This window comes from Tamandua tetradactyla, chromosome 1 (genome assembly GCF_023851605.1).
Source record: "Tamandua tetradactyla isolate mTamTet1 chromosome 1, mTamTet1.pri, whole genome shotgun sequence".
NCBI classification, from domain to species: domain Eukaryota; kingdom Metazoa; phylum Chordata; class Mammalia; order Pilosa; family Myrmecophagidae; genus Tamandua; species Tamandua tetradactyla.
The window spans coordinates 172,668,688-172,681,800 of NC_135327.1; the positions used below are offsets into that span (position 1 = coordinate 172,668,688).

At 39.1% G+C, this 13,113-nt stretch overlaps 1 protein-coding gene across 49 annotated transcripts in view; it reads right to left on the minus strand.

Moving 5' to 3' along the window:
• LOC143660720 (uncharacterized) overlaps positions 1 to 13,113 on the minus strand; it is a 298,041-nt gene that overhangs the window by 32,764 nt on the left and 252,164 nt on the right. For 36 of the 49 annotated variants that reach the window (XR_013164392.1, XR_013164998.1, XR_013165040.1 and 33 more), the window contains one exon: positions 1 to 13,113. This exon is cut by the window's left edge and continues 16,527 nt beyond it. Coding sequence is in view for 2 of the 49 variants with exons in the window: in XM_077134501.1 (XP_076990616.1) it covers positions 13,064 to 13,113 (50 nt within the window). In the remaining 47 variants the exon portion in view is untranslated. The other 13 variants (XR_013164299.1, XR_013164295.1, XR_013164261.1 and 10 more) reach the window with 5 other exon arrangements.

The following is a 13,113-nucleotide window of genomic DNA, read 5'->3' on the forward strand; positions in this document are numbered from 1 at the left end:
TTAAAAAAACTTAGAAATCTGAGACATTTCTCAAATATAAACTTTTATCATTTGATACTCAATATTTAGTTACTAGTTGTGATAGGTTCAGGTGTCAACTTGGCCAGGGGATGGTGCCCAGTTGTTCTGTTGGGGTAGACTTAAATCATAAGTATGTGGATTTTATCCATGGCTGACTACTTCAGCAGTCTGCCAAGGGAAGTATCTTCTGCAATGGGTGATGTTTTAATCTAATCAGTTGGAGGCTTAGAAGAGAGCTCAGCAGTCCACCACACCTCAGCTTAGTGCTCAGAGCTGACCCAGATCTAGACGTTTAGAGATGCAGAAAGGGCATGCTCCAGGGAAAGCCATTTGAATCCAGAGGCTGAGAGAGAGGGTCAGTCGACTTCACCATATGCCTTCCCAAATTAGTAAATCTGTAACTAAATAAATCCCCTTTATAAATGCCAATACACTCTGATATATTGCATTCTGCAGCCTTAGCAAACTGAAATTCTAGTGCTCATACAGGATATCTGATTTCAAGAAGGCTAATTAACCCTAAAGCCAGATTCATTCCTGTTTATAACACCCTCTGTTCTCAGCAGGAAAAGTCACGTGCTTTCACTGGCTTCCCTGCCACAAAACAAAATTATCTTCAAAAATTAACACAAGTTCTGCATTTCACAGAATTGCCAATTCAATTCTAGTATAGTTGTGTATCTAGTTGTCATACACAAAGGCATACAGACCACACATTGTTACAAAGAAGCAAGATAAATTGCATAATGTAGACTGTGAGATTAAAATTAACTTTTGATAAAAGGAAGAACTTGTATAGAAGTAACATTTTATTTACCATAAGAATACTCAACTACTAAAAAACCCACAAATAGTGAGACAGTAGTCAGGTAAATCCAAGATTTGTAAAATCTGCACAAAAAACATGGCATTTGGGAAAAGAGAAAAAGTTTATATAGGTAGTAGTTTAAAATGTAACCTTTTTCTACTAACGATTACGTATTAACACAAATGCTATCTAATAATTATGCAAACATAATGTATGAAAAAGCAGTTGAACATTTTCTAGAAGGATTTTCCAAATTTACTATACAATGTAGCTGTTAATACTGTCCAAGTACAACTAATAATACTGTTTTATTTCCTTTTTTTTTTTTTACATGGGCAGGCACCAGGAATCAAACCCATGTCTCTGGCATGGCAGGCAAGAATTCTGCCACTGAGCCACTGTTGCACTGCCCTGTTTCATTACTTTTAAACAAAGATAAAGCGGTTTTCCCTCTCAAAACAAGTTTTAAATATCAAAACCTATGCTTCTAAAAATTCAAAATTTCAGTAGTTTAAATATTCCAAATGAAAACCTTTACAAACTTCTTAAATATTTTGTATATCTTAGACATGCAACTAGTTATCTAGTGTAGAATTCTTCAGAGATATTTCAGTCTCTCTACAATGGATGACTTTTTTTCTTAGTGCTGGCCTAGTGGTTGTCTTTGCTTTCTTCATGGCTATCTCCGTTATGTTGTGGCTGACTGTACCCCTGATGGTTGACCTGCTAGCAGGCAAAGACACTGAGCTATTCCACCTGGAATTCTTTTTACTACATCACCCATTTTAAGTGTACAAACCTTTAAGGTCCAATCCAGTAATTCCTACCTATTCTATGAAGCCTCCGTTCATTCTGGTATATCACCGTCTTCAGAACTCATAATGCCTATGTCTTAGCAATTTAGAGCCAAAAAAATTTACTAAGTTTCTATAATGTGTTAAGCACTTGCAACCAACAATAAACATTTACGAGACATGTACTATATGTCAGATACTGTGTTTAGGTGCCAGAAATACAAAAAAGAAAAAGACATGGTCCCTGCCATGGTGGTGTATCACAGTCCCATAGAAGACAGAAACATGTGAGCAATAACCTTTCAGTCTACGTAATAACTACATGTTTGAGAGTGGAGGCTCAGCAGGAGCGGAGGTTAATTTTCTGCCTAGGGTATCAGAGAAGTCTTTACTGAGAAACTCTATGTTGAATTTTAAAGGAAGGGTAGTCTTCCAGACAGATAAGAAAGGAGATGGGGAGAACATGTGTGCTAAACAACATGGTTTATTATCATCTGTATGTCTGAAGCTTGGAGTTCAAGGGTGGGAAGCCCATGAGGCCGGGAAGGTAGAGATGAAAGGCTTTGTATGACAGGCTCATTCAGCTACACATGTAGAATACTTACAACATACGAAGTATAACAACACAGTTATGTCCTATGTAGGAAAGAGAGGTAGAGTGCAGGACTAATCTGCAGTTGGAAGTTTTATAGGGTAGAAGCACTTTTATTGTATATATTATCCTACTTAATCACCATCACATTCTTGAACCACTTACGGGGCAATTAATGACACACTGCCTTGTCATTTGTTCATTTCTGTTGACCATGTCATTAATGTCTCTGACATTTCTGTCTTCTCCCCAACTGGACTATTAGTTCGTTATAGGCACAGAACAATATATGCCTGCTTTGATGGCTCCACACTGAACAGCACAGTGCCCTGTACCCAGAAAAGTTGGATAAAGCTTTTCACTGAAATTCTTAGGATATGTTTTTGTCACAACTGCCTCTCCAAATAAGTATTTACATTTATCAGCAAATACTTGCCAAGTACCTAGAATATGGATGGTACTTAAGCTACATGTAAAAAGTGGTGAGAAACATAGGTTGGGTTGAGGTTATGCTCTGGAGGTCCTGAAGTGCCAGACTAAAGAATATTTAATTCTTGTAAAGGGACAGCTTGAATAAAGAAATGGTATGAGTGAAGCCATGCTTAAAAAAGATTAACCAGATAAGTCCCTTGAGGGATGGGAGAAAAAACATGGAACTATTAAACATTACCATCAGGGTATCCCCTAATACTATGTCAAACTTTAGGGACACTCAAATCAATAGGCCAAGCCCTTGATTTTGAGGCTTACTCTTGTGAAGCTTATGCAGATAGAAGATAAGCTTAGCCTACCTATAGGTATGCATAAGAGTTACTTCTGGACGACCTCTTTTGTTGCTCAAATGTGGCCTTACTCTCTCTAAGCCCAACTCTGAAAGTGAAATCACTGCCTTCCTCCCTACATGGGACATGACATCCAGGGGTGAAAGTACCCCTGACGGTGTGGGAGATGACTGCGAGGGATGAGTCCAGCCCTGGCACCATGAAATCAACAATTCTATTCTGACCAAAAGGGGGAAAGTGTAACTAATAATGTATCAGTGGCAGAGAGGGTTCAAATAGACTCAAGAGGCTACTCTGGAGGTTGCTCTTATGTAAGCTTCAGTTAGATATTGCTACCTATCATACCCCAACGAGGACCATTCCAGCCAATCCTAAGGAACACCTAGGGCAATATATAAGCTTCCACAAGAGTTCCATGCACTAATGTAACTTTCCAGAAACCTACAACTTCCAGATGGGGTCCCTGGATCAGATAAACCCTGAAACCTAGAGGACCCAGCCTCTCTAGAACATCAGATAGCTCCATCTTCCTACCCCATTTTAGTGACAGACTCTTCCAATATGAAAAACTTACAATGGCCATAGCCCAAATATCCCTAAAGAGAGGGATAGAAAGATCAAAGGTGATGAGTTGTACAGAGAAGATAGGATTTAACAAATGAGTATGACTGCTACATCATTTAACTGATACCTCTTTTAGTCTCCAGGATCTTAGAGCAGCTAGAAGTAAGAACCTAAAATTGTGGAATTGTAACCCACACCAAACTCTGAAATCTGTTCTACAACTAAATGTGGTGCTAGGCTTTAAAATTTATTGCTTTTTGTATATATGCTGTTTTTCACAAAAAAAGAAAAAAAGTCAATTGTGATGGTAAAAAAAATATTTATTCCTTTTAGCCTCCTATATTTTGGAGCAGCTAGGAGGAAAAATCTGAGGGGATCGTACGGTGGCCCATGACAAACTCTGGGATCAGTCCTGTAACTACTTGCTGAAGATGGTTTTAAAAACTATTGCTTTTTTCTTTCTTTGCTTTGTATATATATAATACAAAAACAAAAAGTTAAAAAAAAAAGATTAGCTTGGCAGCGGGATGGGCTGGATGGAGAAAGGGAAACTATTCCTAATAATGAGTAGTTATTAGCATAAAGGAGCAGTTAATAAGTGCTGCTGATGGAGGAGATGGAGTTTCTCTTCATCTAGGGCTCCTTGAGCTTTACTTTGTTCTTTTCTGAGCTTTGTTATACTTAAAGAAGAATGCTTGGTGATTGATGTCTTTACCTGCTTTTATTTTCCTTGTCTTTATTCCTTCTAATAATTGATGAACAACAATTATATGGTAGACACTGTGTTATTCCATATGGAATACAGAGATAAAAGACAGTTCCTACTCTCCAGTTTTATTGAGAGAAAGAAACTTACCTAGTTATAAAACAGTGTGATACATTTCCTAATATTTCTTCTCTTCTTCCTCTTCCTTCTAGTTTTCCTGTCATCCTTTTCTTTCTCTTCCTTTTTCAAAGAGGATTTGGGGTGTAATGAAGGAGGTAAGCCATGAATGTGTCTAAGAGGGAACCTAATATAAATCAGAGGGTTTCCTTGAGGAGGTATACTTGATATGAATCTTAAGGATCACCAGGTATTAGCTAAGAGCAGGATAGGAAGAGAAAAAAACACCTACAAAGACGCAGTCTTGAGAGCAGGACTTTGGCTCAGGGATCTGCCAAGAAATTATTTTGAACCTGGAAAATGCACAGCCATTAAAGGGCTTTAAGTAAGGGAAAGACAATTAGGTTTATATTTTAAGAAGATCAGTCTGGTGGCAGAGTGAGAGGGCAAAGTTCAGACTAGAAATTTGCCAAGGCAGAATTTTTGCGTCAGGAGATGAAAAGAGATGTGCAGTAAGTAACTAGGCAAGATATTTTGTTAAAATATCTTCAGACTTAACATATTTCACACAGAGGGTCTAGCAAGTTACATATACACTGCCTGACACTGACCACAAGGTGGCAGCCGCACACAGCTATTTTAGCGGCCACCCTGTAGTCAGTGGTCAAGGGAATTTCCATGTTTGTTTGCCAAAAAACTGGGGTACTTTTTTTTTTTTCTTAATGCATTGGCAGGCACCTGGAATCAAAACCAGGTCTCTGGCGTGGCAGGTGAGAACTGCCTGCTGAGCCACCATGGCCTGCCCTGGGGTACTTGGTTTTGACCACCAGCAGTGAATGGTCCTTTCTGGGCTCCTTGGATTAGTAATTTTCAGTGATAAAGAATACTGTTTTCACAGTTTAGTTCACTGTGAAGTCTATTTAATACCTTATCAAATAGGATGGTTCTTCCCTCACTCATGAGATGTGACAAATTTTCATGTTTGATACTTGCAAGACAATCAGCACAACTTTATATGCCCTCCCCTTGGCTTTTGATTCCCAGATTGTCCATCTTCTTAAACCCCCTCCAGATTCAGAAATGCCCCTTACCAGTCTACAAGCCTGCAGCAGGGTAGGAGGATAGCCTTCTTTTGCCCAGAGATGGCCTTGAAGGCCTTCTAGTTTGAGTATGTATTTCTTAGTGGAAAATTAGTTAGAACAACCCAAACTTAAGAGAATGAGGTTCACCACCACATAGGAAGAACCACTAAGTAAATTCTGTAAAGGACAGACAAGCTCTCTAAGCTTGTCCCATAAAAACATTTTTTTCCAACTGAAAACATCTGCAAAAACTATCCGCCTCCCGCATGGGCAGGCACGGGGAATTGAATCCGGGTCTCTGGCATGGCTGGGGAGAACTCTGCCTGCTGTGCCACTATGGCCCATCCTCTGCAAAAGCTTTTACAAGTAATAAAATGTCTGTTGATTTGGGGTGAGCAGCGTGAAAGCTAGTGTTTTTCTTATTTCTCACTAGGTTATTTTGAGGGTAGTCATATGAGCCCTCAGAAAAATGCTAAGCATTTGAGATATGCATAGATTTTAATTTTTCAGAATGAAAAGTTTCAACGAGTTATCACGAAAGGAATCAGTTAGCAAGGTGCCTGGTCACCGTGACTGAGTCTGACGCTGACCCTGGAAAGTGCTGGAAAACTGGCAAATACTGCCTGGAGACCTTGGTGAACCTAAAGGAAACCCCACCCCTGCGTCAGTGATAACCAACTATATGACACATGTTATTGGAGAGAGATTGTGGACCATGTGTTTACCATGAGGCTGGGAGGAGCTGGTTTTTCTGAGGAGTCAAGGATTGCTGTCTAAACATCGAGGGAAGGATATAGGCAGTGCACACTGAGCAGGTGCTGTCCTGAACTCCTCCACAGTCTGGATGGCTCTTCCTTTGGCATCCTTGGTCCATCTCCTTGTTCTGATTGGCTCTCTTGTAAACACATTAGATATGTGCTATTTGTCACTCACTGGCAAAGCCAGCTTAACAGCAGGAGAAAGAGTAAGAGACTATAACCTGGAAAGGAGGATCACAGAGATGACAAAATCTCATTGTAGGCACTATTCTAAGAACTTGACACATATTAACCCTACTTAATTCTCACCACAGCCCTATGATGTGGTGGTTTAGTTTGCCGAACCTACTGGGACGCAATATACCAGAAACTGAATGGTTTTTAAAAAGGGAATTTTTTAAGTTGCAAGTTTATTGTTCTAAGGCCATAGAACTGTCCAAATTAAGGCACCGACAAGAGATGACCTTCACTCAAGAAAGGCTACAGTCATCCAGAATATCTCTGTTAGCTGGGAAGGCATGTGGCTGGTGTCTGCTGGGGTCTTTGGTTTCTGGACACCTCTGTCAGCTGGGAACATACATGGTGATGTCTGCTAGTTTTCTCTCCTGGATTCCCATTTCATAAGGCTTCCTGGGTGGTGCTTTCTTTCTGCATATCCAGAGGTCTCTGGCTGTGTGGACTCTAAAGCTTTTCCCCACATGGTTTCTTCTTAAAGGACTCCAGTTAACAACCCTACCTTGAATAGCAACCCTACCATGGAAATCCCTAATCAAAGGTTCCCACTCACAATTGGGTGGTCACAACGCCATGGAAACAACTTAATTAAAAAGATTCCACCCAACAATATTGAATGAGGATTAAAGAACATGGCTGTTCTGGGGTACACAACAGTTTCAAACTGGCACACATGGGTGCTATTCTCCCTATCTTACAGGTGAGCAAACTGAGGTACAAAGACCTTAAGTAACTTTAATGTGCCCAAAGTTACAGAGCTAAGAAGCAGTAAATTGGGATTCAGTTCAGGCTGCGTGAATTCAGAGCTGTACACTGCCTCATGTGAGGAGATATACACCCTAGTTACCTATGGTGTAACTATTTGCATAGTTACATATTTTGCATAGTTACTTATGCAAAAATCATACAGTATTTAACTGGGGATGAAGGAAAGGAGTCAGAAGGAAGACATTTGAACCTACCTGCTAGCCCTGCTCCAGTGCTGACTCCACATCACCATATGGTGTCTTCTATGCCCTTATTAGTACCTCTTACTGATGGCCAGGAGAGATAACTTGGTCCACAATCAAACCATTGACAAACCATGCATAAGTTCAAAAAGAAAAGGTATAAATTCTTGTATGAAAATCACCTTTTCTTATCACATATAGAAGCCCTTTATTCTTCAAAACTGATTCTACAGGCTGTCCATAAATCCCAGGAGAGATCCTTCTCTTTCATCATTTCACTTAACTTGCACTTGACTTAGAACTTCACTGAAGTTTTTAATTGATTTGACACTATTTGTGGTTTAAATTTGTGCACCAAAAAATTATAAGAACTTGATTGTTCATGTTGTGTTGTGGGAACCACCTGAAACAAAGCAACTATGTCTTCAAGCCCCAATTTCAACAGAAAATCACACCTCTGGGGGAAAAGAGTGTTCTGTGGGCCACAGTAAGACAAAGGTGGAACCCCTCTTGGAGGGCTTCAGCCATAACGTCATACATTCAGGCAGAATTGAGATACGCTAAAAAATAGTCCACAGACATGGTTTTCAAAGCTACTCCCCTTTGCCAAATCATCAACATGCCATTTCTCATGAATATTATAAAGTAAAATAAATAGGTAAATATTTTACATACTGAATTAGAGCAAATGCACCTCCCACTGAATTGTCCCACTGGAATTATAGGTGGAAAGGGGGAAATCAATGTGTTTCAAAGTAGTCTTCATATACTAAAAATATATTTTACTTCTCCTTTCATCTGTCTGGTCATTGTCTCAGATGCAAACTCAGCACGACCTGGTTCATATAAGCTGTTATTCACTGTTAATCTCCACTTTCTAGTTGGATAAAGAGAGAATGTTCTCATTCCCCCCCCCCCCCGCATCATAGACATTAGTTCATATTATAGTTACAGACTAGATATAAAAGCCATATTATTCAAAACCAGCTGTATTAAAAGCAAACTATTCAAAACCAGCTGCTGAAGATAAACTGCTTCAGACTGGCACCTCAGGAAAACTTTGAAAATAGAGTCTTTAAAAAAACGCAATTAAAAACTCTGCTTACTTTAACTACAGTTCAGTGCTAATGGTTCATGCCAGATATCCCGGCTACCTTGCTAGCACGTAAATTCCTGATGATACTCAAGCACATAAGATCTTGTAAAGGGAAACTTCTGTGTAATATACTTTGTGAACAAACTGCTCTGAATGCCTTTCACAGTTTCAAGCTTCAAAGATGTTCTGCTCTGTTGCATAACCTGTAACCTTGAGAAAAATCAGCCTTTCCTGCCAGAAGCTTCTCTGCATTCACCTGTCCCTACAGGTAGTAAAAGATTAGAAGGATCAGAACCACAGTGTTTATAAAACACCTTTTAACACTCTTATCTTTCAAGTCCTACTCGACCCCACCCACCTAAGTTCAAAATTCATTTCTTCAAAATGGAGGGAGAGGTAGTTAGGAAGAGTCTTTAGGAGAGACTAAACGAGCCATGCTCACCAGGACACTTCCTCAATCCTGCTAGAGAGATGCTGCAGGGGGCACCAAGGACAGAGTGAATTCAACAGCAAGAGGGGTGCCTGGATGCAAGGTGGTATGAAGTCACCTTGATGCTCTCTTACGATTCCCAACCTTGAGGAGGCTTAAAACAAAAAAACTGGGGTCAGGATGACAGCCTGAAGAAATGGTTTCACTTAATCCTGCAAACACCTTCCCCAGAACTTCAGCAATCCAACAGTACAGTTTTCAATTTTCAGGATTAATCAATATTTTTGTTTTTAATCCTACTACTCTGCTATATTCACCATCAGCTCTTTAGCCTCACAATACTTACATGTATGCACCACAAAAAAAGCAAGCAAGATAATCTATTTACAACCAATTCCATTTAAAGCCATTTTATAGTCCCTTAGGAAGATTTTCATGCTTTTTAGCACCTGAAATGACTCCTGGTTTCAAATTCCCTGTTTTGCTTTCATTATAATTTTCCTGTATATTATCCCTCAACAAGTAAGTAACATTAACTGAAGGGGAAAGCGGACGAACCCTGGGGGATGCCCTAGCATGGGGAAATTTCACAGAGGATATCTAGAGATTCCAAGAAACTTAGGAAATGGGAAAACCTGCATTACCCTTCCTTCCGGAGCAGAAAACAGACCAAACTAATGGTCTACAAGTGGCCGTACCTGCTAGCCTCTCCCATCCTCATCCCAGGCCACACCTGCCTTCTCCATGCTCCTGGAAGGCCAAGCTCATTTCCCACTCCAGAGACTTTTAAATGTGCTGTTCTCTACGCTTGGAACTCCCATCCCTAACTATTCCACCAAAATATTTCTTCTCATTCTTTAGTTCTCATCTTAGAAACACCTCTTTGGAGAACTACTTAAAAGGTGGTCCTTCCCTGGTGGCATGGGAGATGACCAGGGAAGTCCAGCCTTGGCACCATGAGATCAACAACTCCATCCTGGCCAAAAGGGAGAAAAGAAGTATAACAAATAAAGTATCAGTGGCTGAGAGAGTTCAAATAGAGTCGAGAGGCTATTCTGGAGGTCACTCTTAGGCAAGCCTCAATTAGACACTGCTACCTAACATAGCTTCCCAACCCCCAACCAAAACAATCCCAGCCAATCCTAAAGAACACCTAGGGAAATAAATAAGACTCTACAAAGATTCCATGCACTTTGCAAACTTTCAAAAACCTACAACCTCCAGATGAGTCTCTGAGTCCTGGACCAGATGAATCCTGAAACCTAGAGGGCCCAGCCTCTCCAGAACAGCAGCTAGTTCCATCTTTCTACCCCTTATTACTGACAGCCCCTTTCAACATGAAAAAGTTAGAATGGGCATAGCCAAAATACACCTAAAGAGAGGGACAGAAAGATCAAAGGTGATGGTAGAGTTACACAGGTAGGGTTTAACAAACAAATATGATGGTGGAATCATTCAATTGATATTTCTTTTAGACTCCAGTATCTTAGAGAAGCTAGAAGTAAGAACTGAATTTGTGGAATTGTAACCCACACCAAACTCTGAAATCTGTTCTACAACTAATTGTTGTGCTATGCTTTGAAATTTATGGCTTTTTAGTATATATGTTGTTTTTTTCACAGTAGACTGTGATGATTAAAATATATATATATTTATTCCTTCTAGCTTCCAATGTTCCAGGGCAGCTAGAAGGAAAAATCTTAGATGATGGTATGGCAGCCCATGACAAACTCTGGCATCTGTCCTGTAACTACTTGTTAAAGAGTGCTTTGAAAACTAATGTTTTTCTCTTTCTTTGCTTTATATATATGTTACATTATACAATTAAAAAATAGTTTAAAAAAAGGTAGTCCTTCTTTTTGTCTTATAGCACCTTTTCCCTCATGATACACCTTGGTTTCTATTCAACTGCTTTGTTGTATGTTTATGTGCTTAACATTGTCTCAGCCTTAAGACTGTAAGTTTCCTGATGACAGAAACCATGCCTATTTTTAGTTTGTGCACACAGTAGTTGTTCAATAAATCTCTGTTGAATGTGTGAATGAACAATGGTGTAAGCTTGCCTTGGCCTTCCTGAGTTGCTCTCATCTCTGATTTCCTGTAAAGGTATTTCCAACCATATCTCCATTCCTTCCTGACCGCTTCCCCCCTTCCTCACAATGGAACCATAATAAATGTTGGTGTATCCTCTTAAAGAAAATAGTCAGATATAAAAGGAGAAACTCATAACTGACATTCCAAACAGTCACAGAAGGGATTATTTGCTTTGTCTAATATTCTACTGTGGTGGCAAAATTCACTGCTCTATAATGAAATAAAAAGTTTCAGTGGCTAAGTGATTTCAAATAGAGTAGTAAAGAGGTCTTTCTTGAAGTTATTCTTAAGTGCTTCTTATCCAGATATTGCAAATTGCCACAGTATGCCAAGCCCCAACCAACAGCATTATTTAAAACCGTAAAGAATATCTTGGGCTCTATCTACAATTCTATAAAAGCTTTTCTTAGTTTATTTTTCGCTCTATCTACAATTCTATAAAAGTTTTTCTTAGTTTATTTTTTCAGGAACTTAAGGACTCAAGATTGTTCCTATGCCAGGTAAGTCCTGAAATTCAGAGGTACCAGTTTCTCCAAGAACATCAACCAGTTTCATTTCTCTACCCCATAAGGTCAACATCCCTTTTCAGCATGAAATTATAATGGTCATTGACCAGCTATCACTCAAGATTGAGATAATGCTCAAATGAGAGGGAGGAGGTGTAACTGAGAAATTAGGATTTAACAAATAATTATGACTGACTATTATGCAGACTTTCTTTTTAGTTTCTAGTGTATCAGAATAGCTAGAAGGAAATAACTGAAATTGCTGAACTGTAGTCTAGTAGCCTTGATCTTTGATAATGATTGTCTAACTATCTAGCTTTTGTCTTGTGACAGTGTGACTGTAAAAACTTGTGACTGACAATCCCTTTATCCAATGTATGGATAGATGAGTAATAAAGTAAAGACAAAAAAAAAATAACAACAGGGGGAGACAGGCATATGGGATGTTTTTGGTTTTTTATTTTTATTTCTTTTTTTGGATGAATGAAAATGTTCTAAAATTTATTATGGTGATGAATGCACAACTATATGATACTGTGAGCCACTGACTGTACATTTGGGATGGATTATATGGTGTGTAAATATATCTCAATAAAATTGCATTAAAAAAAAGATTTAGGGCAGTCATTCAATAGCACAAGCCAGAGATCACTAAGTCTACACCACTGAAGTATGCTCCTATCTTGACTCTTCCTATGGTAGAAGGTCTCCCATATTCAATTTTCTTCTGGACCTCCAAACCCGTTTTCATTATTTCTCTTGTATCTATATCTTGGCTCTCTGTTCAAGGATAAAATTGGCCTCTTTATTGGTTCTGGTCTCTCCAATACCTTAAAAATGTTTACCTAAAGGTTTACGCTATTATACTCCTTCTTTGGTATGCACAGCCTAAATAATGGAAACAATATTCCCTGAAAAAAAATCACTATTCCATGAAACTAAAAACCCTCCTTTTGATAGCACTGCCAGAGGTAGAACACGAAGTCTGAGTATTAAATTTTGAATTTTTTAATTTTGGGCAGACATGCTGCCCTAAAAATCTATTTCTCTTTCCTCTGATTATGCTGAATTATCAGGTCACTTGCTTGTGAACATGATGCAGCTCCTACATTCAAGGTAAGTGTCCGTATCTAGAGCTCTGTGTGTCCAAAGATGCTTCCAACTCACTTCCATCCCACACTCCTGCAGGTGTGGAAAACACCACCCCAGTCCATTATTAAGATCTATTCAACTATTTAATTACACAGCCCATCCCAGACAGTCAATATAGCCTCTTACTTAACAACCAAACCAGCCACCTACTTAGGTTCTCCTGCTCACTTTCTCATTGCCTAGGCACACATATTTTCCATCCTATTCAGTTCTTACTAACATAACTATGATCTTATCTATTCAATTTGCTCAAATACTTTACCTGAACCCCATTTCTCCACTTTTCCAACAGTCTTCTCCACAAGAATAAAAGGGAAGTTTTCAACCAGATGTAAATACGAAAGACTGTCAACATCTTGAAACTTGGAGAGTATCCATCACAGTGATTTAAGGTTTTCATTGGAAAATGTGGGGTGGTAGGTTGATG